General features: G+C 37.8%; 1 protein-coding gene across 13 annotated transcripts in view; it reads right to left on the bottom strand.

Moving 5' to 3' along the window:
- Positions 1-25,725, bottom strand: part of LOC6571991 (autophagy-related protein 2 homolog A) — a 208,070-nt gene that overhangs the window by 152,212 nt on the left and 30,133 nt on the right. For 9 of the 13 annotated variants that reach the window (XM_044007768.1, XM_044007762.1, XM_044007763.1 and 6 more), the window contains one exon: positions 13,952-14,031. In XM_044007768.1, coding sequence (XP_043863703.1) covers positions 13,952-14,031 — 80 coding nt within the window. Of the gene's footprint in view, positions 1-13,422; positions 13,591-13,689; positions 13,902-13,951; positions 14,032-15,494; positions 15,561-25,725 lie in introns of those variants that run through there. The other 4 variants (XR_006356766.1, XM_044007764.1, XM_044007767.1 and 1 more) reach the window with 4 other exon arrangements.

The raw sequence follows: 25,725 nt of genomic DNA, 5'->3' as shown, positions 1-25,725 counted from the left end.
AGGGTATAAAAACTATATAAGCGGCAATAATCAAGTGATTTCACAAGGAAATAGAAGAGCATTAGTTCGGGAAGCTTTGAATTCCCACGGGTAGACCACCAAGATTAGGGGTAAAATCGGTGTTAAGACGAGCTTATCAACGGTCTAAAAAGTAAATAAACAAGTAAGAAGGCTCCAGTCGAGACTGCTCGACTAGGAGATACCTTGAGCGCTCTAAGCTGATATTCTAATCATTCTGCACTTCTATGCACACATACATACAGATGCATCCAGACGCGCGTATAACAACGCGCTCTGCTAACTGCGCAGAAAGCAGCGACAGCGCTTGGGCTGCGCTGCAGTGTGAGCAATATTATGAGAAATTATTTGTTGAATAATTTCTTTTGTAGACATACAATCTTAATGAAACATTCCGAGCGTAATCATATGGTGAAAATGTGTGTACATTCCAAAGCACAAGTCTCTTGTACTTGAAATGCGTTTTATACAAATTGGGGGCGAAGGGGGCGACGCAAGTCAGTTCTATGCTAGACTTCGGCCACCGAAACTCGCTGCGCGATTAGAAAATAAATCGGTTTAAAGTCGCGTTTATATCAGAAGTGGGATCGGGCTCGGCACCTAACAGCGTAGCTGAGCCGTGGAAATCACTAATAGAGTTGCAAAATAGAAACTTAACAGAACACGTAAAAACATTTTCAAGCAACGATTTCCAAAAAAACAAATAAAAACGCGGTTGTTCTGCCAAAACTCAATGCAGACCTTGTTGGCGCCGATGCGTCGGCATGGTGCTCTACGGTGAATGCCTTTCGAATCATGCTGAAAATGGATGTCGAGGAGATTGCAGCTTCCGTAACGCTTGCTAGGCTGGCTCAAGTTGATAGCAGATTGCAGCGCATGACCTTTACCTCAAATGTGCGCACCAGATGTGACTTGCAAACCGAGTTAAAAGCATTCACATTTAACAAAAGGAAGATGACGTCGCGGGAGGAAATGTGTTTGCTTGACATCAAGAGGCAAAAATTTATAAAACAGTAAAACTAAAATCTGACGAGGTGAATGTGAATTGGTGCAATTGCCCAAAATTAACAGCGCAGCGAGGAGGATCATGTTCGTGCATGTTCACGTGGCTTGCGGTGCTTTTTTATACCCTGAACCCATTGAAAATGGGAAATCAGGGTATAATGGTTTTGTGAAAAGTATGTAACAGGCAGAAGGAATCATCGCAGACCCCATAAAGTATATATATTCTTGATCAGGACGACGAGCTGAGTCGATATAGCCCTGTCCGTCTGTCCGTCTGTCCGTCCGTCCGTCCGTCCGTCAGCCTAGTCTGAACACTTTTAGACCTGGAGACTTCAAATTTGCGTTGTATATAGAGTTAATGGACACAAAGATTTTGTAATTTACATATTTTGGATACCACGCCCCCTTCGCCCCCAATTTGTAAAAAACGCATTTCAAGTACTAGAGACTTGTGCTTTGGAATGTACACACATTTTAAACATATGATTACGCTCTGAAAGTGTCATTAAGATTGTATGTCTACAAAAGAAATTATTCAACAAGTAAATTTTCATAATATTGTTCACATTGCAGCGCAGCCCAAGCGCAGTCGCTGCTAACTGCGCAGTTAGCAGAGCGCGTGCATATAAGTGCATGTGTATGTATGTGTACATAGAAGAAGTGCAGAATGATTAGAATATCAGCTTGGAGGGTTCAGAGTATCTCCTAGTCGAGCAGTCTCGACTGGAGCCTTCTTACTTGTTTATGCTGAAAGCCAGTGGTAATACTGAAATATATAATATGCAAAAATTTTGTAAATCCTTCGTTAAAGCCCATGAAAAAACAAGTAAGAAAGCTCTAGTCGAGACTGCTCGACTACGAGATCCCCTGAACCCTTGGAGCAATAGCTATTTCAATAGTTTTTCGACTTTCAGCATACACAAGAAACACGCACACACGCACACACACACGCATGTATTTGCCAAAGCACAAGTCTCTAGTATTTGAAATACGCCTTTTACAAAAGTGAGGGTTAGGGGGAGGATATAGGGGTTGGGAGTAAATTTTATCAAAAACCGAAATTGTAAAAATTGCATATAAGCATACATAAAAAATGTGGAGACTCTAGCAATAAAGGTGTAGGAGATATAATTTTATAACTGGTTTTAGATAAAGTTTTTTATCGATAAAAAAGAACGGGATGAGCTATCGATTTTTAGTGATAAACTCGATATCCGCGCCGTAAATACGGACATTAAAAAAAAATTTGAAGTCTCTAGCTCATATATCTTCTAAATCGAAGCGTTCAAACATACGTACAGACGGACGGACGGACGAACAGACAGACAGACGGACAAAACCATTATACCCTGATTTCCCATTGAAAATGGGTTCAGGGTATAAAAACAACATTTATTTGTCGAGTTTGTTAGTCGAGTTTCATTTTGGTGTCATTGGTGTCCTTTTACCAAATAAAATTACTGTGGGTGTTGCTATACAGCATTTTCATTATTATTATTATTGGACGGACAGAAATATTGTCGTTTTTTTTTACTGATAGTAATTAACTAAGCATCAAGAATTAAACGTAACACATCTTACAAAGATGGTGTGCTTATTTATAAATGTTTTCATTCATTTGAATTACAGTACAGAGAGGGTAGAATAATGGGTCATGTTTACAGAAATCTCTCATGCATTTGTGATTATCTTATGGCTGAACAGCACAAAGATTCTGATATAATTCATATTGTGAATAAGTCGCAATTTTTGAAATAAGAGCAGGAATAGTTTGTTGTAAAATTGCCAGGATTTAAATGTTGATGTGAATGAGCTTATTTATTTTATTTGTATTTTAAGTTGATAAACGAGTATAGGAAAAGAAAGTCTTAGAGGGGAAGGAGATGTGAAATTGAAGTCGTTGAAAAAGACGTCAGTAGAGAGAAGTGGAGAGTAGTAGGACCTCACATGTGAGATACATTGGTGGATATCGGACACTATACCTGAGAGTCTTACTGATAAACATGTTATTGATCTGCTGCTATTAGGGACATGAGTTAATGTGTTATCCTATTGAGTCGCTGGTAGTCACTGACAGTGGGTCTTTGGGTGTGTTGTCCTGATGATCTAAGTAATCTCCAGTAAGAGTAGCAAGCTAGTAAACAGCCTTTTGCTATAATTTTTATTTTGGAAACTCAGTTTGTTGTATTTGTTAATACTTTGTAATACACGAGGTTCTAAACAAAAAACAAAAAAAAAACAAGTAAGAATGTTGCAGTCGGGCGTTACCGACTGCGGAATACTCATTCACATCCCATCAACAATTTAGTAGTTAAGTTTCGCTCTAATAAGGCGTAAAAATTATTTTTAGGGAATCGATAGAGGAGGCTACCAGTAACTCAACTATCCAAATTTGAAGCTTCTAGCTATTATACTTTAGGAGATATAAACTTTTGCGGTTTGCCACGCCCCCTGTGGGCGGACATATATCCGACAAAACTTTTTGGTCTTGGGTGGTCAGTCCGAGTATATATACAAAATTTGAGGTCTTTGCCATCAATAGTGTCCAAAATATAGGAGAATTTAAAAAATCACTATATCTTCAGGTCCGATTTGCCACGCCCCCAATGGGCGTAGACTTATAATTTATCTTCAGACTTTATAGAATCATACCAGTAGCTGACGTGCAAAATTTCAGCATTCTAGGTTTACAACTTTAGGAGATACAGTTTTATCCGATTTGCCACGCCCCCAATGGGCGTAGATATATCTGCCATAGCTTGTGATCTTGGGTGGTCAACGCGGACCTACATACCAAATTTCAGCTTTCTAGCTCTTCAACAAACATGATTTCTGGTATATCGGAAAATGCATTTTCCGATTTGCCACGCCCCTAGTGGGCGGATCGGGAAAATTTTAACACTTTATAAATCGGAGATATACACGAGTATGTGTTCCAAATTTCAAGTCTCTAGCTTCAATAGCGCCGAAATAGATTGCGTTCATACGGACAGACGGACAGACGGACAAACGGACGGACGGACAGCAAGACGGACATTGCACAAAACCAATATACTGATTCACTTTCGTGAATGAGTATAAAAACAAGAAAGTTCTAGTCGAGACTACCCGACTACAAGATCCCTTAAACCCTTCGAGCAACTGATATTTCAATAATTATTCGCATATGCACACATATACGCACACACACAGACATACATACGCACGCATTGCACGCATTGGCTGCAGTGTGCGCTGACTATTAGAACTTAATTGTTTAATAACTTTTCTTGTGGATGGACTATCTTGATGAATCTATTATGAATATAACATAGATATGCATGTACTTGCCAAAGCACAAGTCTCTAGTATTTGAAATACGCCTTTTACAAATGTGAGGGTGAAGGGGTGGAGGGTAAATTTTGACAAAAACCGAAATTGTATAAAATGCATATAAGTATACATAAACATAAAAAACATTTGGAGACTCTAGCTTTAAAGATGTAGGAGATATCAATTTATTACTGGTTTTCGATAATGTTTTTAATTGATAACAAAATAACGGGGCAAGTTATCGATATTTAAAACAAAACTCGATATGCGCGTGCTATACACGGACCTAGGAAAAACAAGTAAGAAGGCTTCAGTCCCTGAACCCTCCAAGCTGATATTCTAATCATTCTGCACTTCTTCTATGTACACATACATACACATGCACTTGTAAGCACGCGCTCTGCTGACTGCGCAGTAAGCAGTGGCTGCGCTTGGGCTGCGCTGCAATGTGGGCAATATTATGACAATTTATTTGTTGAATAATTTCTTTTGTAGACATACAATCTTAATGAAACTTTCAAAACGTAAGCATATGGCTTAAATGTGTGTACATTCCAAAGCACAAGTCTCTAGTACTTGAAATGCGTTTTTTACAAATTGGGGGCGAAGGGGGCGTGGTATCCAAAATATGTAAATTACAAAATCTTTGTGTCCATTAACTCTATATACAACGCAAATTTCTCCGGGTTTAAAAGTGTTCAAACTAGGCTGAAAAAACCAAGTCGATTATTCGATTACTCTCGATAAAAAAGTTATCGGATGAGTTATCGAAAAAATAAAGCAAACTCGTACTGCCTATGGTATACACGAGTATGCAGCCCAATTTCAGCTCTCTAGCTCTTATATCTTCTGAGATCCTTTTGCTCATACGGACGGACGGACGGAGGGACGGACGGACGGACAGTCGGAGGGACGGACGGACGGACGGACGGACGGACGGACGGACAGACGGACAGGGCTATATGGACTCAGCTCGTCGTCCTGATCAAGAATATATATACTTTATGGGGTCTGCGATGATTCCTTCTGCCTGTTACATACTTTTCACAAAACCATTATACCCTGATTTCCCATTTTCAATGGGTTCAGGGTATAAAAATTCAAGTCTCTAACTGTTATATCTTCTGAGATTGACGCGTTCAAGCATACGGACAGACGGACAGAGCTAAATCAACTCAGCTCGTCGCCCTGATCAAGAATATATATACTTTATAGGGTCTGCCACGCTTCCTTCTGCCTGTTACATACATTTAACAAAACCATTATACCCTGATTTCCCATTGCGAATGGGTTCAGGGTATAAAAATAATAATAATAGTAAAAGTTTGTAGAGCAAATGTACAAGTTAAAGGTACTATGAGCTATCAGTTGAATTGGAGGGTCGTGATGATGATATGAATGATTGAAAGAGAAGCTGTTGAAAGAGACAGTAATGTATTGAGAAACTGTTGAGAGAGACAGTAATGTGTTGAATGGAAGAGAATTGATTGAAAGAGACAGTAATGAGCTGAATGGAAGAGAAATGGTTGAAAGAGTCAGCAATGAAATGATTGAAGGTAAAATGGTTGAACAAGACAGAAATGAAATGAGTGAATGTAGAACGGTTGAAAGACGTTATGTTCTTGAAGGGCTGATAAGAAAAGAGAAGAATTTGTCATAGTGCACAAATAAAGATCAAATGTTTTGATGATGGCGTCTGGCACATAAGATAATTTGATGTGGATCAGTTAGAGCTATGAAACTGTAAAGAATTATAAAATAAGTTGAATTAAGTTAAAGAAGATGAATTATGTTAGTTCAAGAATGAAACTCAAACCTGAAGATAAGATTCTTTATGGAAAATAGTTGTTATCAACAAGTGTTTGAAAAAAAACGGGAATGAAATTGATAATTTTTGAATAAATTGATTTATTGAGTAAAGTTTTTTTTTTGTAAGAGTTACACGGGGCCGTGATAAGGTCAGGATGGCCGTGTCGAAGCGCAAGTAGAATTACCTACTTGCCTATTTCCCTTTTTGCAAGCCTTCGTACTTGTGCATGTGTGTTTGATTCCCTTGAACAAAGAATGCGAGTACTATGACAGGGTATGGTGATTTTTTTGGTCTCACACGAGTGCAGCATCATAGTAAAGTTATTAAGAGTATTTAGAGTGCAGCATGTGAATGCGTATGGTTTTGCTATTTTGTGAGTTTCGCGACTGGACGTATCGTTGCTGGTCGGTTATGTTTTGTAGGCGGGAAATGAAATGCAAGCACAAGTACAAAACAGTTATTTTGATCACGGCGTGTTGAGCATAAGATATAATGTTTAAAATTTGTTAAGTTAATGAGAATGGTTTCTTAAGAATGAAGAAAAAAAAAGAATAATTAATGAATTTTAAGATAACGCTTGTCAATGTTTAGTAGTGGTTTTGGAAGAAAACTTATCTTATCTTAAACTGAAATTTTTATATCTATATATATAAAAGAGAGTTGTGTAAAAGTGTCCAGAGACTTATAGCTTGATATGTGCTGGACCAATTTTCATGGTTTTTGATTTGTTGGATTTGTCTCCGCCACGAGTAGGATAGTAGATCTTAAAAATACTGAAAAAATTTGACGAATATTTGAAAAACGCGGTTTTTCCCTAAAGATTCAAATTTCCATTGATACTCAGTAGCCTTGACAACAGTGACAGTTTTCGGTCCTGCTCTCATATTATACAATAGTATTTGTTTGTCTCAAACATAAATTTGTGTAAATTATTTACATTTATATTTCTCGATTGTTTTATATGGTTTTGTGCGAGGGCAGTATTACTATTAATAAAAATGCCGCGTCCTAGAAGATCTAATCTTTCCCGGCGAACCCATAATGCAATTAGGCAACGGAATATCGCGAGTCAATTATCTGACGAAGAACGAGAAATCGCCCGAGAGCGCCGCGTTAGTACCCAGCAAAGAAGGGCATTAATTCGTGCTTCTCAAAGAGAGGCAGCCCGTGAAACGGCAATAAGAAATGGTTCAAGGATTGATTTGAATCGAGCAGCGTTTCGATATGATTGCACCATTGATTACAGCTTGAATCGTTTAGTTTGCATTGGTGCAATGGACGTTGTTTGCCAGCATTGTGGCGCATTGAAGTTTGCTGGTGAAAAGCCCGGTTTGTGCTGCCTTAGTGGTAAGTGACATTGCCAATAGTGGTCCCGCCACCAGAGCCATTGCGTTCCCTACTTTTCTAGCGAGCACTCAAAAATACAATGCCTGTTTCCAAATGACTTCAATTGGGGCGAAAATTATTGAAGAACACGGATATAATCCAACAATCGATGATGTGGCAATCCTAATTGTTGCTGAAAACTTGGAAGCACGTGATATTGTGCTTACACGACGCAATACTGAGCAACTACAAAGAATATATGAAACGCACCGTTCATATGACGCGTTACAATACCCGCTGATGTTTTGGCAAGGAGACGATGGATATCACTTTTATATCAAAATGATTAATCCATTGAATGGTAAGATCAATATCATTGTTTTCATTTTAACTTGATATACTTGTTTGCTTTTGGTACACAAAAAAAGTTGTCACTCTTAATTTAGTAGAAAGTAGCTTATTAGGGGTTCTAAAATACAATTTTTACTGTATTTGTTTCAGGTGGGGAAACTACCAAGAAGGTTAGTTCGATGAATTATTACGCATATTGTTTGATGATTCGTGAAAATTGTAACAATTATCTATATTAATATTTTTTTGTATTATTGTATTACGTTCATAGAAGCCTAAATTAGTTCAGCTAAAAGGTAACACGACATTACTTACTGATACAAAAATTTGACAGCTCCGAAATTAAAGAACTTTTAGGGAAAATAACGTATTTTTCAAGTATTCCGTAATTTTTCAGTATTTTTAAAATACATACTGCTATTCGGGGCAGAGACAAATCCAACAAATCAAAAACCATGAAAATTGGTGCAGCAGATCTCGAATTATAAGTTTTGTAACAAACTCGACTTTGTTTTATATATACAGAGACTGTTAGGCGGTACGAAGTTCGCCGGGACAACTAGTTTGTCAATAAAATATTTTATGTATATCGCAAAGTACATTTTGGAAGTATTGCACGAGGTCGTGTAATGGTCAGGATGGCCGTGTCGACGCGTGCAGTTCGTGCTGTGTGTGTGTGTATTATTCATGATGTAATTTCATCATAATGTGCATCAGCCTTTATTTGAGATGCGATTGGCTGATGGCATTTTGTAGTTTTGGAAAGTACCGTTTTAGCGCGGCGACAGCGTTACGACGCCTGTCGGACAGACAGACGGACAGGGCCAAATCGACTCAGCTCGTCGCCCTGATCAAGAATATATATACTTTGTGGGGTCTGCCACGCCTCCTTCTGCCTGTTACATAGATTTCAACAAAACCATTATACCCTGATTTCCCATTGAAAATGGGTTGAGGGAAACAAGTAAGAAAGCTCTAGTCGAGACTTCTCGAATACGAGATCCCCTGAACCCTTCGAGCAACTGATATTTCAATAATTGTCTGCAGTGTTGGCTTACTATGGGAACTTAATTGTTTAATAATTTTTCTTGTGGTTGGACTATCTTCATTCAGATTATGAATATAACATAGATATGCATGTATTTGCCAAATCACAAGTTTCTAGTATTTGAAATACGCGTTTTACAAATGTGAGGGCGACGGGGTGAATTAGAGGTGGGGGGTAAATTTTGACAAAAATCGAAACTCTATAAAGTAAATATGTACCCATATTTAAAATTTGGCGACTCTAGGTAAAGATGTGCCAGATATAAATTTATTACTGGTTTTCGATAATATTTTTAACAAAATAACGGGAGTAGTAAAATACTAATTCGTTCGTGATTTTCGATAATGTTTGAATCGATAACAAATTGACAAGAAAAGTTGTCGATTTTTTGAGATAAACTCCAGATCCGCTCTGTATATACGGACAAGTCTCCAGCTCTTATATCTTCTGAGATCGACGCGCTCATACATACGGACAGACGGACAGGGCTAAATCGACTCAGCTCGTCACACTGATCCTGGATATATACAGTGCTTATCATAATTATAGCCCACTTTTAATCCACTTAAACTTTTTCATTTAAAATTAACGATTTAATAACGATTTCTGAAAAAGAAGTAAAAACCAAAGAAAAACAGCACCATTTGCTGTATCAAAATTATAGCCTATATTTTGGTAAAAAAAAATCCGTATTCGTTGCGGATTGATGGAAAAACTAATGTCAATACTTAGTCCGACCTCCATTTGCCTTAGCTAACTCAAAAATTCTCTTCCTCATTGAAACCAATAAATTTTATAAATGGTCCTTTTCGAAAATTTGTCATTGATTTAGAATTTGCTTTTTAAGATATCCAATTGTCTCCAATTGGCGATTTTTGGCATACACACGTCTTGTTAGATTACGCCAGACATTTTCTATCGGGATGAGATCTGAAAAACATGCTGGCCAGTCAAGAACATCAACATGGCATTCCTCCAAACACTCCTTTGTACGTCTGTTTACATGGATTCTGGCATTATCCTGTTGAAAAACCATTGGTTTCTAACGTAATTCCCTTCAATATGGAATGAGACTACTATCCAGAGTCTGAATATACTCTTCACTGTTCATTCGGCTCGATACAAACTTATATTCCAAGGTACCGAATGAACAAAATGTACCCCAAATCATGACGGAGCCACCTCCAAAGTCTTTCCTTGAAAAAAAACATAGGATCCTTTCTATGCTAATAAGAATCAAGCCCATCCAGGTTAAGCTTCTTCCCATCAGAAAATATGACCTGTTAGGGTAAAAATTTTTAAATATACTGTAAGCCAAAAGACAATGATTCAAACGCGCGTATGTCAGATCGGTCGCAGTATGTCTTTCGGCAAAATCAAGTCGAGCAACCTTGTGGCGACTTACCAACTTGGGTGGTTTGGGCAGTTTAGATCTCTTTATGATTCCTGAGCTATTAAGTACTCGCCAAACAGTCATCGCTGACATAGATTCGCCCACATGTGAGGCCAAAGCTGTACAAGCGGTTGAGCTGTTGCTGGCTTTCTTAATAATTTTGCGTTTATCGTGAGCAATTAGTAACGATTTTCGACCAATACGTGTTCTTGATCCTTATTCTTCGGGGTTATCAAAAAAAATTTTAATTACACTTTGACTTCTTTTCAAAATTCGTAAAATACTCGAAATAGACTCTCCTGACTCGAAAAGTGAATAATTACGGCTCTTTTCATAATAAGATAACTGTTTTCCAAGCGGCATCTCTTAAAAACTATCTAAATTTACTTAATTACAATGTCTGTAAAGCTGTTCCGCACTCAATAAACTCAATAAAATGCAAATAAAATGCTAGTACATAGCAAAAGTTAACGGTTCTTTCTTAGTTTTCCATAAATTGAACAAAAATTTTGATAAAATCTACTGAACATACTCCAGTCTATAAAGTGCTGTAAAATTTATTTTTAAAAAACCTTAAAAATGTTGTTACAACGGGCTCAAAGTTTAAGTTGCAGGGTGGGCTATAATTATGATAAGCACTGTATAATTTACGGGGCCATGCCTCCGTCTACCTGCTACATGTATTTCAACTAAACAATTATACCCTGAAATCCCATTTAAATGGGTATAAAAAGAAATTATGTAAATTTTGCATGTAATTTGAAGATCCGAGATGCTAAGATGTACTAGATATAAAAGCTATTGTTAAAGCTTTTGGATATATGCCCTCGTTTTTTTTTTTCCTGAACCCATTTTCAATGGGAAAATTAGGGTATAATGGTTTTGTTGAAATGTAGGGAGAAGGAGGCGTGGCAGACCCCACAAAGTATATATATATTCTTGATCAGGGCGGCGAGCTGAGTTGATTTGGCCCTGTCCGTCTGTCCGTCCGTCCGTCTGTCCGTATGTTTGAACGCGTCGATTTCCGAAGATATGAGAGCTAGTGACTTGAATATACAGCGCGGATGTCGAGTTTGATTTTAAAATTCAATAAATCATCCCGTTATGTTTTTATCGAATAAAAACATTAAAGTTCAAGTCAGATGCCAGTATAGCTAATTGTGAATAATTTTTCATTTTGTTAATTCTCTCAAATATTCAATATAATATGTAGATCATATGCTGAAAGTTTCATTAAATTCCATTAAGTCAAAAATTAATTGAAAATAATCAAATATTTAGCCAATTAACAAACGCACGTGCAGCAGCACAACAGCATCGTATACGTGTGCACACATACATTCAAACTACTTCTGGAGCAGTCTTTGAATAACATTAGCTGTTAGTTTCGTTTAGTTTTGGTAGATGGCGCAGCAGCAGTGAATCTATTTCAGTTCTGCCAGCGTCACTAGCAGGAGTGGGGTGGCCTAGTGTGTTAGCTGCATGACGCTCGATCGAGAAGTCGCGGTTCGAATCCCGATCGATGCAACTGATGTTGGTTGTTTTTAATTGTTTCAAAATATTTTTATATTTTCATAAATGAGTTTTCTATTTAATTTATATTTCTAAATACACCGGAATTGAAATTTTAACCATACTAAATGTGCGTATTTAAAAGTTTGGATATACTAGCAGATTCTTAGAATCACATCAGCAGTTAGTTTGATTTAGTTTTGCTAAATGGCGCTGCAGCAGTGAATCTATTTCAGTTTTGCCATCGCAGCTCTCGAAAGTGAGGTGGTGAAGTGAGTAGCTGCGTGACACTTGATCGAAAGGTCGCGGTTCGAGTCCCGATCGGTGCAACTGATGTTAATTTTTTTATACTCATTCACGAAAGTGAATTAGTATACTATTTTTGCGCAATGTCCGTCTTGCTGTCCGTGCGTCTGTCTGTCTGTCCGTCCGTCCATCTGTCCGTCTGTCCGTATGAACGCAATCTATTTCGGCGCTATTGAAGCTAGAGACTTGAAATATAAAACACATACTCATGTATATCTCCGATTTATAGTGTTAAAATTTTCCCGATCCGCCCACTAGGGGCGTGGCAAATCGGAAATTGCATTTTTCGATATGCCAGAAATCATGTTAGTTGAAAATCTAGAAAGTTGAAATTTGGTATGTAGGTCCGCGTCGACCACCATAGATCACGAGCTATGGCGGATATATCTACGCCCATTGGGGGCAAAACGGATAAAACTGTATCTCCAAGAGTTTTACAGCTAGAGCGCTGAAATTTTGCACGTCAGCTAATGTTATGATTCTATAAAGTCTAAAGACAAAACTATAAATCTACGACCATATCGGATAAAACTGTATCTCCAAGAGTTTTACAGCTAGAGCGCTGAATTTTCGCACGTCAGCTAATGTCATAATTCTATAAAGTCTAAAGAAAAATTTTAAGTCTACGCCCATTAAGGGCGTGGCAAATCGGACCTGAAGATATAGTGATTTTTTAAATTCTGCTATATTTTGGACACTATTGATGCTAGAGACCTCATATTTTGTACATATGCTCAGGCTGATCACCCAAGACCAAAAAGCTATGTCGGATATATGTCCGCCCAAAGGGGGCGTGGCAAACTGCAAAAGTTTATATCTCCTAAAGTATAATAGCTAGAACCATCAAATTTAGATAGTTAAGTTACTAGTAACCTCCTCATATCGAAAAATTCCCTGTAATTTTCACATTTTTTGAGGGTAAGCGCTCAAACTTTGCAGTTAGGGTACCGTTATCACGTTCTAAGAACTGACCAAAAATGAGGTGTCTACGCCAATTATTACGCCTATCTATTAGAATGAATCTTAGCTACTAAATTGCTGATGGGATGTGAATGAGTACTCCGCAGTAGGTAACGCCCGACTGCAACTTTCTTACTTGTTTACTAGAGGTGGGCACGGGCCGACTTTTTTGCACCCGGCCCGATCCGCCCACGCTCAAAAGTTCAAAAGTGTATCCGTACTCGAAAGCAAAAAAAATGTTCATAAACGCACCCAACCCGCCCGCCCGATACACTGGCAAAAAATGTAATTCTGAAAAATTACAACAAATATTTTGTTCTCAAACATAATAATTTAATTCTTAAAAATTACAATATTATTTACATAAATATTACAGGTTTTTATATAAAAAAAAGGAGAATATCAAGATTGGCGCTTAATACCCTTGTTCGCCTTTCATTTAAAATTTTTCCAGAGGAGGAGAGTACTCGCTCGCTTGTTGCACAGCTTACCCGAATACATAAAATATTTTTTGGCACAATTTAAGGTCCGTTGCCTCCTGCCATAAATCTAAGATTGACAAGTTTGAATTATAGCGTGTGGCATAATATTTATCAATTTCTAAACGGGTTGAGCGGCGTAACCCGCACCCGCCCGCACCCAACCCGAAACACGATTTTTTAGCCCATACCCACAGGTAACCGCGGGTGCCCACGGGTACCCGATAAAAACCCGGCCCGTGCCCACCTCTACTCTGGACCTTTTGACGGACCTCCTTTTCGTAGGACAGCTATAGACGATTTTTCAATGCGCATTAGAGACTTGAAAATTGAACTACACATATACTCGGGTTGGTTGCGTTTCGGATGTGAATGATTATTCTGCAATTGGTAACGCCCGACATTATATGATAGGTTAAAACATTACTTACTTATCGACCTCAGTTAGACAATCCAATTTACTATAGTACGAACATTGCAATATTTTGATTTCGGTCTCAAACGTATCATTCTGAAAAAAATGATATAAAGAAAAATATTTAGCAAACATGTTATATTTTAAATATGTAAAACAAATAAGAAACATCTATTCGAGACTGGTCGGATATACCCTGACTTCTTTGATACATACACGCACTCTGCTAGCTGCGCAGTAAGCCGCGACTGCGCTCGGGCTGCAATTTGGGTAATATTATGAGAATTTATTTGTAGAATAATCTTTTGGAGTGGGGCTATTTTCATGAAACTTTCAAAACGTTATCATAATTTATAATATCAGTGACCAAACAATACATAGACTAGACATGTATACATGTAAGTAAAAACATTCTCATTGAACGCAACACATTTTTATACCCTTCATACAAATAATATTAATAATCTTAAAATTTTACATTATCATTGTAAACTCCTTTAACAGTCTAGTATACTCTTCAATCAGAAGGGCAATGGAGGGAAATGGGCTCGTCGCCCAGAAATTTTAATTTCTTTACGCAACTGGCTTGAGCGTGCAAACATACATATACATTTACATATGAAAATAGTGCCTACACGTTATTAAACTGCCATTAATGAATTTTATTGACTTGTTTTTTACATATTTAATTTTATGTTTTCTATTTATATATAAACTAGCTGGCCCGGCAAACGTTCCATTGCCCTATCCATTATTTCTAGGTAAAAAATTGTTGAAAGCTATGTTGTTCAAGTTGGGATACACTCTGAATAATTTATTAATCGAATTTTCATTCAAGCACCTTGTGGTAAACGACATTCTTCGTTTTTTGGTCAGTTGCAAGAACAAATAATGCGGATGGTTTGCCAACACGTGAGCATGCCACGTACAATTGACCATGAGAAAAACACGCATTTTCTAGATTGAGGCCACAAATAGTCAAAGATTGGCCCTGTGATTTGTTGATCGTCATGGCGAAGGCAAGACGAATCGGGAATTGAATTCGTTTAAACTCAAAGGGCATATCTGTTGGGATCATCGGAATCCTAGGAATAAGAACTTCCTCATCTTTAAATTTTCCTTTGAGTATAGACGCGTGAATCACATTGCTCATCAGTTTTCTTATCACCAAACGCTTTCCATTGCACAGTTTTGGTTGGTTTAAATTTCTAAGCATGATAACTACCGAGCCAACCTTCAGTTGTAAATTGTGCGGTGGTAAACCAGGCGCATTCAGTTGGATAATTAGTGGCTTCTTCTTCGTTTGTTACACAGTCGATAGATTTGAATGAATACAGAGTACCAACGATTTTATTTTGAATTATAAAATTAAGGTCATCCACATCTTTATTTTTATTTGCGATGGCAAATCTGGCCTTGAATCTTTAAATTCAAAGCCATAGTTATAGTTAGATTTTTTTACAAACACTTTTTACAGAAATTTAACAAACTACATTATTCCAATTTTTTTTTTTTTTTTTTTTACAATCGTAGAAAATAAAATTTTTAACGTAAATTACCTTAAATGTCAGATTATATCCGTCTCCAATAATTTCCACCCCAAATGTCATTTGGAAACAGGCATTGTATTTTTGAGTGTTCGCTAGGAAATGTCGTGATTCTAGTGTTTCGCCATAAAGCAGGGAAAGCAATGGCTCTGGTGGCGGGACCACTATTGGCAATGTCACTTACCACTAAGGCAGCACAAACCGGGCTTTTCACCAGCAAACTTCAATGCGCCACAATGCTGGCAAACAACGTCCATTGGACCAATGCAAACTAAACGATTCAAGCTGTAGTCAATGGTGCAATCATATCGAAACGCTGCTCGATTCAAATCAATCCTTGAACCATTTCTTATTGCCGTTTCACGGGCTGCCTCTCTTTGAGAAGCACGAATTAATGCCCTTCTTTGCTGGGTACTAACGCAGCGCCTTTCTCGGGCGATTTCTCGTTCTTCGTCAGATAATTGACACGCGATATTCCGATGCCTTATTGCATTATGGGTTCGCCGGGAAAGATTAGATCTTCTAGGACGCGACATTTTTATCAATAGTAACACTGAATATGCCCTCGCCAAAACCACATAAAACAATCGAGAAATATAAATATAAATAATTTACACAAATTTATGTTTGAGACAAACAAATACTATTGTATAATATGAGAGCAGGACCGAAAACTGTCACTGTTGTCAAGGCTACTGAGTATCAATGGAAATTTGAATCTTTAGGGAAAAAACCGCGTTTTTCAAGTATTCGTCAAATTTTTTCAGTATTTTTAAGATCTGCTATCCTACTCGTGGCGGAGACAAATCCAACAAATCAAAAACTATGAAAATTGGTCCAGCACATATCAAGTTATAAGTCACGGGACACTTTTACACAACTCTCTTTTATATATATAGAAGATTTATTGAATAATATTAAACAGATTCCTATTTAACGCAATTGTTTTTATGTAGTGATAACTTTAAGCCCACAAATGATCATACATGCCCGTCGCGAAATAATATTCTTTATGCGCATCAACACTTTCATACCTTTCCCACAAATATCCATCGAAGCGCTTACAGTTTGTTTGCATGAGCATGGCAAACGCTTTTAAGATTTCGATATACTCCTCTTTTAATAGTAAAAAGCTCGGATAGTCACGAAGAAGTTAAAAATTTTGTGATTTGAAAGACCATAGAGAGAGAAAGAAAAGAGACATAGAGTGTGAGAGAGAGTAGGACAAATAACTCAAAGCGCATACAAAGGGATCAATCGAGCGCTTGCAGCGCACTGGATTCGTCGTGCTATCCTTTCATTGCCCGAGCTAAAAAATACCGAGTCGTTCGAATACGAAGATGGTTGGTTCCTACAAGGCACATTTTTCGGCGTGGAAAAAATTTGTTCAACATGTCTTTCAAAATGCTAACATTAATATTATGAGATCTAAGGAATTATCTAATATCTGGTATGCCCAACATTACACTTCTGAGGTTTCGCAGCATCGACAAGATTAGTCGTAATATTCGGGTTTTTGCAGCACTCCTCTTTTATGTAACGCGTAGGACCTCGGTTGACCACTTTTCTAGCGCACATAAGTTCTGTCGATTCGTCCATTAGAATATCTAAATAAAAGTCCTTAGACATCAAATCGTTAAATATTTGCAGCTCTCTTTCACTTTTCGAAGAAATACAGTCCTACACTATAACGGAAAGCTTTCCAAACTTAACAGTAGGCACAAGGTTGTTGGCCTGGAGGGCTGTTTTTTGTTTCCGCCACTGTTCGTAACCAAATTTCAGATGCTTATTTGTGGGCTTTTCTTTCACGGTCTTTAGTATATGTGAACAATCCTGTTGAGAGCTTTGCTGGGACTTTTGAGCTATTTATTTCCAGTCAATTACATTTTACCGCTCGATTAACTGTTCTAAGTTTAATATTTCTGCTAACGACTTGCTGGACTTTCCTTTGGTATAATTAAAATAGAACATATTGCAATCGGTGAGTTCATTGGACATGGCAAAAATGTTTAAAGAAATGAACGTGTTGCTATTCTTATTTTATTTTTACACTTATTTCCTTAAGAATACATAAAAAAAACATACTTGAAACACAATACAAAAAAAAAAATAGTCTTTCCTAATAAAACATTTTAAAATTGAACTTGAACTTGCAAACAATTAATGGACATACTGTATTTATGGGTGCAACTTTATACAACTTCTACGCGTGTCTATAGATTTTTTAAATCAGAAGAATACAGACTAACAAATTGACCGGCAGTAAAGTATTGTGTAGTCTAATAATAGCAAGTAAGAAAGCTCTAGTCGAGACTGCTCGACTGCGGGATCCCCTGAACCCTTCGATCAACTGATATTTCAATAATTATTCGCACATGTACACAAACATACGCACGCATTGTCTGCAGTGGTGGCTTACTATGGGAATTTAATTATTTAATAATTAAATGATCTTCATGAAACTTTTAGATTATGATTATAGCATGGATATGCATGCATTTGCCAAAGCACCAGTCTATAGTATTTGAAGGGATAAATATAGGGGTGGGGGGTAAATTTTAACAAACACCGAAACTGTATAAAATACATATAAGTATACATTTAAAATTTCGAGATGTAGGAGATACAATTTTATAGCTGATTTCGATAAGGTTTTATATCTATAAAAAAAAATAACGGGATGAGTTATCGAATTTTAGTGATAAACTCTATATCCGCGCTATACATATGGACATTTAAAAAAAATTTGTAAATACATGCATATCTATGTTCTTTTTGTACCCTGAACCCATTAAAAATGGGAAATCAGGGTATAATGGTTTTGTTAAATGTATGTAACAGGCAGAAGGAGGCGTGGCAGACCCCACAAAGTATATATATTCTTGATCAGGGCGACGAGCTAAGTCGATTTGGCCCTGTCCGTCTGTCTGTCCGTCCGTCCGTCCGTCCGTATGTATGAACGCGTCGATCTCAGAAGATATAAGAGCTAGAGACTTGAAATTTTTTTCCTAGGTCCATGTATATCACGCGCATATCAAGTTTTTCTTTATATATCGATAAATAATCCTGAACGAATACACTTCACTATGATGGTGTTTAGTTTCGTATTGATCTTTATTCTTCTGAGCCTGGGTTTATATACCCAGACTCATGCATAATTTCAACCCTTAAATCTAGTGCGTCTATTGCTGAGTGTGTAAGGCTCAGCATTGGTCTATTGCATGTTCTTATCTTATCGCAGAGTTTGTAAGGCTCCGCGTGGTTCTATTATCTATTCTTATCCTATCGCTGAGGTTGTAAGGCTCAGCGTTCGTCTCTTACATATCTGACTCTGGGTTGCAAGGGTTGGTGTCCATTTGTCTATTTATACAGTCCGTACATGTGACCCTTATCTTTTCCCAGCGCACTACATGCTAGTCGTTGAGTGCGTCGGAGGCATGTATACGATCTTCGTATATTCATATGTTCCCATACTTATCATATTTCTATGTTCATGCATGTGCATGAACATTCTGCGGGGGGCCAGAGAAAGTAATAACTGACAATTCCTGTCCCTGGTTTCTTCTCTTACTTGTGTACATGAGAAATAGAGATATGATAATTATTGATAATCTTGACGAAATGTCCATGCTTGCAATCCTTGAGGTCTCATGTTCGTACTTGAACATTCTGTGGGGCCCAGAGAATGTGACATCCAGATGAACCTTACTTTGGTCCTTTGCTCAGGTGGCGGTTCCCATGCCAAGTGAAGTCTTGCCTTTTTGAAGAACTTCTGCGGCTTATAGGTGTCATCGTTTGTTGCATTAATACAGCTGATTGCATCTGTTGAGGAAGTTGTCGATCGCTTCATTATTGCTGAGGCCAAAGCCTCCAAGTGATAGACGTCCTTCTGTTGATTCTGATGCCTTATTGTGCCCATTGTTTCGTTTGTAGTGGTTATTGTTGTTTCCTTTAATATGTTGCTGCTACTTCCAATTGACTCCTTTTCTGATGTAATTGTACTTGCAGCTTTAGTTTCCATTGTTGGTGGCGCTGCTGTGGTCATCACTGAAGAGTTTGAGTCGGTATTGTCGCTTTTCTCTTCAGCTGCACTTCCAGTCGCTGTTGCAGTCTCCGCAGAAGTTTGCTCTTCCGTCGTGCTGCCAACTGTGGAAATATCATCCATTGGTCGAACTTCCAATTGGATATCTGTTGATGTATCTTCAGTGATACTCAACGTTGATGTCGAAGTTGTGGCAGAAATTCCATTCTCGTCCGCATCTTCTATGTGCTCCGGATCCTTTGTCGGAGTTGGTGGAGCCCAGATCTTTTTTATCGATCTCTTGTCTTCACCTATATTTGGTTTTGTTGTTACCACTTGAACCTTATTACGTTGTTCAGTAGCTTTATTTATATTTCCTCCCACGTGGAGGCTTGCCGGCGGGTTGTAATCCCACTTTTTGAACACTATTGCATCCAAAGCAGCCTGATATGCGGTCATCTCATCAGCTGTGACGTTGTCACTGTTATCAGGGGTGCTCACGCAATTGCGGATACTGCCTTCATCGTTATCCTTCAGCAGTTCCATGTCCACAGGCAAATAACGTTTGTAGCGTTTGCATAAATAGTCCCACGCTGAATTGTAGTTACCCACTCCAATTGAGAAATGGCTTATAACTCGTTGACCTTCTCCTTTGAGATACATTTTGAGGTATATCAGTTTCGTCTTGTCGCTGATATCCTTTCTGTTGTGAATTATTTTGGTGAACTGCTCGAAGAACGTTGGCCACGCCTTAGGACTTCCATTAAAGTAAGGAAGTGTCGGTTTCGGTCGCTTTGGAGTGTCTTCTTTTACGATTTGCAGTGCACTTATTTTCCTTTCCAGTTTTTTCGACACTGTGTACACTTTGAGTTCCAGTTCGTCTATGTACTCGATTTCGAAGGCAGGCCTTTCATATTTTACCTCCAAATCTTTCAGTGTTGACTGGACTTTCTTCCAGAGGAAATCTAGCGTATCTTTGTAGCTAAGGATTTCATCCTGGTTGCTGAGCTCAATGTTGGCCAGCACCTCTTCAATGTGCAGCCGTACTCTTTGAGCTCTTTCGTCCACAAGGCTTACCAACTTCTCTATTGGGCTCGACCAGCCAAATGAAAACATCTCTTGCTTTGATGTTTCTGGTCTCGTTTCCCAACTATAAAGTTGTTTTGTGTCTATGGCGTGGTCGGCAACTTCGACTTTCATGAACTCTTTATTGGTTCTGATTTCTGCCATTATGCCACCATATTTCTCTTTAAATATTGATGGTTGACGACACAGTTGTTTGTTTATTGTAGATCCATTGGCTTATCCCGTTGGAGGTTTTTTTGTTTTGATCACCAGGTTGATCTTGCTGTGCCTCGACTCACAGCTTGGGTTGGAAAGCCAATGTACAAATCTATAATACTAGCACTTCACTTTGTACTAATCACAAACATTTTTCCTTGTGGATGAAATTGAAGTATTCAAAATACTTCCTCCGGCTCGAAGGACCATGAATGAATACACTTCACTATGATGGTGTTTAGTTTCGTATTGATCTTTATTCTTCTGAGCCTGGGTTTATATACCCAGACTCATGCATAATTTCAACCCTTAAATCTAGTGCGTCTATTGCTGAGTGTGTAAGGCTCAGCATTGGTCTATTGCATGTTCTTATCTTATCGCAGAGTTTGTAAGGCTCCGCGTGGTTCTATTATCTATTCTTATCCTATCGCTGAGGTTGTAAGGCTCAGCGTTCGTCTCTTACATATCTGACTCTGGGTTGCAAGGGTTGGTGTCCATTTGTCTATTTATACAGTCCGTACATGTGACCCTTATCTTTTCCCAGCGCACTACATGCTAGTCGTTGAGTGCGTCGGAGGCATGTATACGATCTTCGTATATTCATATGTTCCCATACTTATCATATTTCTATGTTCATGCATGTGCATGAACAAATCCCGATATTTTGTTATCGATTAAAAACCTTATCGAAAGCTAGTTATTTAATTATATCTCCTACACCTTTAGAGCTAGAGCTTCCAAATTTTAAATGTAGACTTATATATATTTTATATAATTTCGATTTTTGTTGTAATTTACCCCCCACCCCTATATCCACCCCCTCAACCACACCTTTGTAAAAGGCGTATTTCAAATACTAGAGACGTGTGCTTTATACATACATTTTTACCCTATGATTACGCTCTGAAAGTTGCATTAAGATTGTACGTCTAGAAATGAAATTATTCAACAAATAAATTCTTATAATGTTGCCCACACCGCAGCGCAGCCCACGCGCAGTCGCTGCTTACTGCGCAGTAAGCAGAGCGCGTTCTAATATGTACGTGTGTATGTATTTGTGTCGAAAAGAATTGCAGACTGATTAGAATATCATTTTCTAGCCGTTACTATAGTTTTGTCAGATTACCATTCTAGCGGATCAAACAAATCAGTGACGTGGGTGCTTAAGGCTACACAAGTTATGTTAGAGTAACGGAGGCTGGCAACCTCTTCGATGTTATGTTTTTTTTTATTATATTAATTCACGAAAGTGCATTAGTATATTGGTTTTGTGCAATGTCCGTTTTGCTGTCCATCCGTCTGTCCGTTTGTTCGTCTGTCCGCATGAACGCAATCTATTTCGGAGCTATTGAAGCTAGAGATTTGAAATTTGGAACACATAAATATATCTCCGATTTATGAAGTGCTAAAATTATAATTATAATTATAAAGTCTAAAGATAACGAGTAAGAAAACTCTAGTCGAGAGTGCTCCACTAGATACTACCCTGAACCCAACTAATTAAAATGCCCATTTACTATGGCTAAAATTTCAATTTCGATGTATTTAAAAATATAAATTAAATAGAAATCTCATTTATGAAAATATAAAAATATTTTGAAGCAATTAAAAAAATGATCATCAGTTGCACCGATCGGGTTTCGAACCGCGACTTCTCGATCGAGCGTCATGCCGCTAACACACTACGCCACCTCACTTCTAAAAGCTTCGCTAGCAAAACTCGAATAGATTCACTACTGCAGCGCCATCTACCAAAACTAAACCAAACTAACTGCTTATGTGATTCTAAGAATCTGCTAGAATAACCAAACTTTTAAAAACGCACATTTGGTATGGTTAAAATTTCAATTTCGGTGTATTGAAAAATATAAATTAAATAGAAAACTCATTTATGAAAATATAAAAATATTTTGAAACAATTAAAAAAGTCAACATCAGTTGCACCGATCGGGATTCGAACGCGCGACCTTTCGATCAAGTGTCACGCAGCTACTCACTTCACCACCTCACTTTCGAGAGCTGCGATGGCAAAACTGAAATAGATTCACTGCTGCAGCGCCATCTACCAAAACTAAACGAAACTAACTGCTGATGTGATTCTAAGAATCTTCTAGTATATCCAAACTTTTAAATACGCACATTTAGTATGGTTAAAATTTCAATTCCGGTGTATTTAGAAATATAAATTAAATAGAAAACTCATTTATGAAAATATAAAAATATTTTGAAGCAATTAAAAAAATTATCATCAGTTGCACCGATCGGGATTCGAACCGCGACTTCTCGATCGAGCGTCATGCCGCTAACACACTACGCCACCTCACTTCTAAAAGCTTCGCTGGCAAAACTCGAATAAATTCACTGCTGCAACGCCATCTACCAAAACTAAACCAAACTAACAGCTTATCTGATTCAAAGAATGTTCCAGAAGAAGTTTGAATGTATGTGTGCACACGCTTACGATGCTGTTGTAGCTGCTGCACGTGCGTATGTTAATTGGCCAAATATTTGATTTTTAATTATGAATATTTGAGAGAATTAACAAAATGAAAAATTATTCACAATTAGCTATACTGGCATCTAAACTTTAATGTTTTTATTCGATAAAAACATAACGGGATGTTTTATCGAATTTTAAAATCAAACTCGACGTCCGCGCTGTATATTCAAGTCACTAGCTCTCATATCTTCGGAAATCGACGCGTTCAAACATACGGACAGACGGACAGACAGACAGACGGACAGGGCCAAATCGACTCAGCTCGTCGCCCTGATCAAGAATATTTATACTTTGTGGGGTCTGCCACGCCTCCTTCTCGCTGTTACATACATTTAAACAAAACCATTATACCCTGATTTCCCATTGAAAATGGGTTCAGGGTATAAAAATTGTATGTCTACGCTCTTTAGAGGCGTGGCAAATCGGACCTGAAGATAGTGATTTTTTAAAATCTGCTATATTTTGGAAAAAATTTGTATATATACTCGGACTGATCACCCAAGACCAAAAAGCTTTGTCGGATATATGTCCGCCCACAGGGGGCGTGGCAAACCGCAAAAGTTTATACCTCCTTAAGTATAATAGCTAGAAGCTTCAAATTTAAATAGTTAAGTTACCAGTAACCTCCTTTATCGATGACCTAAAAACTATTTTTACGCCTCTTTAGGGGCGTGTCATATCGAAAAATACCCTGTAATTTTCACATTTTTTGAGGGTAAGCATTCAAACTTTGCAGTTAGGGTTCCGTTATCTCGTTCTAAAAGCTGACCAAACATGAGGGGTCTACGCCCAGTAGAGGCGTGACTAATCAGGAAAAATTGCATTTTCTACAGTATTAGAGCGAAACTTAACTACTAATTCCGGTTTGCCACGCCCCTAATGGGCGTAGGCTTATAATTTTATCTTCAGACTTTATAGAATCATAGCATTAGCTGACGTGCAAAATTTTAGCGCTCTAGCTGTAAAACTCTTGAAGATACAGTTTTATCCGATTTGCCACGCCCCCCAATGGGCGGAGATATATCCGCCATAGTTCGTGATCTTTAACACTTTATAAATCGGAGATATACACGAGTATGTGTTCAAAATTTCAAGTCTCTAGCTTCAATAGCGCCGAAATGGATTGCGTTCATACGGACAGACGGACGGACGGACAGACGGACGGACGGACAGACGGTCAGACGGACGGACAGCAAGACGGACATTGCACAAAATCAATATGAATGAGTATAAAAATTTGGAGACTAGCAATAAAGGTGTAGAAGATATAATTTTATAACTGGTTTTCGATAGGGTTTTTTTATAGATAAAAAAAAGATCGGGATGAGTTATCGACTTTTAATGATAAACTCGATATCCGCGCTGTAAATACGGACATTAAAAAAAATTTGAAGTCTCTAGCTTTTATATCTTCTGAAATCGACGCGTTCATACATACGGACTGACGGACAGACGGACGGATGGACAGACGGACGGACAGACAGACGGACAGGGCCAAATCGACTCAGCTCGTCGCGCTTATCAAGAATATATATACTTTGTGGGGTCTGCCACGCCTCCTTCTGTCTGTTACATACATTTCAACAAAACCATTATACCATTGAAGATGGGTTCAGGGTATAAAAAGAATTGGCACAAAAGGCCTAATCAGTCATTTCTATCGGTAGTCAATCACCCTAATACTTTTTGAGTCCTCCTTTAGACTGAATAACCGCCTGCAAACGTCTCTTCATGATAATTAATAGCCTTGACGTTTCATATTCGGTTATTGAGTCTAAAGGAGGATTCAAAATATCCAAATTTCAAGTCTCTAGCTTCAATGGCACCGAAATAAACTGTGTTCATGAGGACAGACGAACAGCAAGACGGACATTGTAAAAAACCAATATTTCACTGTCGTGGATGAGTATAAAAAAAAGGTAATTTCTAATATAGTTTTAGTTCTTATGAGCCTGAACCCATTGAAAATGGGAGATAAGGGTATAATGGTTTTGTGAAAAGTATGTAACAGGCAGAAGCAATCATCGCAATAAAGTATATATACAGTGTTTATAATAATTATAGCCCACCCAGCAACTTAAACTTTGAGCCAGTCTTAACAACATTTTTAAGGATTTTTAAAAATAAATTTTACAGCACTTTGTAGACTGGAGCATGTTCAGTAGATTTCATTGAAATATTTGTTCAATTTATGGAAAACTAAGAAAGAACCCTTAACTTTTGCTCTGCGCTAGCATTTTTGCTAGACTGGAGCATGTTCAGTAGATTTCATTGAAATTTTTGGAAAACTAAGAATGAACCGTTAACTTTTGCTCTGCGCTAGAATTTTTGCATGCATTTTTGTGTATCATACTTATAGCCCACTGTCGCAAAAATATTAAGTGCGGAACAGACTTTTGGCTTTACAGACATTGTAATTAAGTAAATTTAGATAGTTTTTA

Source organism: Drosophila mojavensis, unplaced genomic scaffold (genome assembly GCF_018153725.1).
Source record: "Drosophila mojavensis isolate 15081-1352.22 unplaced genomic scaffold, ASM1815372v1 contig_19, whole genome shotgun sequence".
Taxonomy (NCBI): domain Eukaryota; kingdom Metazoa; phylum Arthropoda; class Insecta; order Diptera; family Drosophilidae; genus Drosophila; species Drosophila mojavensis.
This window is presented reverse-complemented; position numbering and strand designations above follow the sequence as displayed.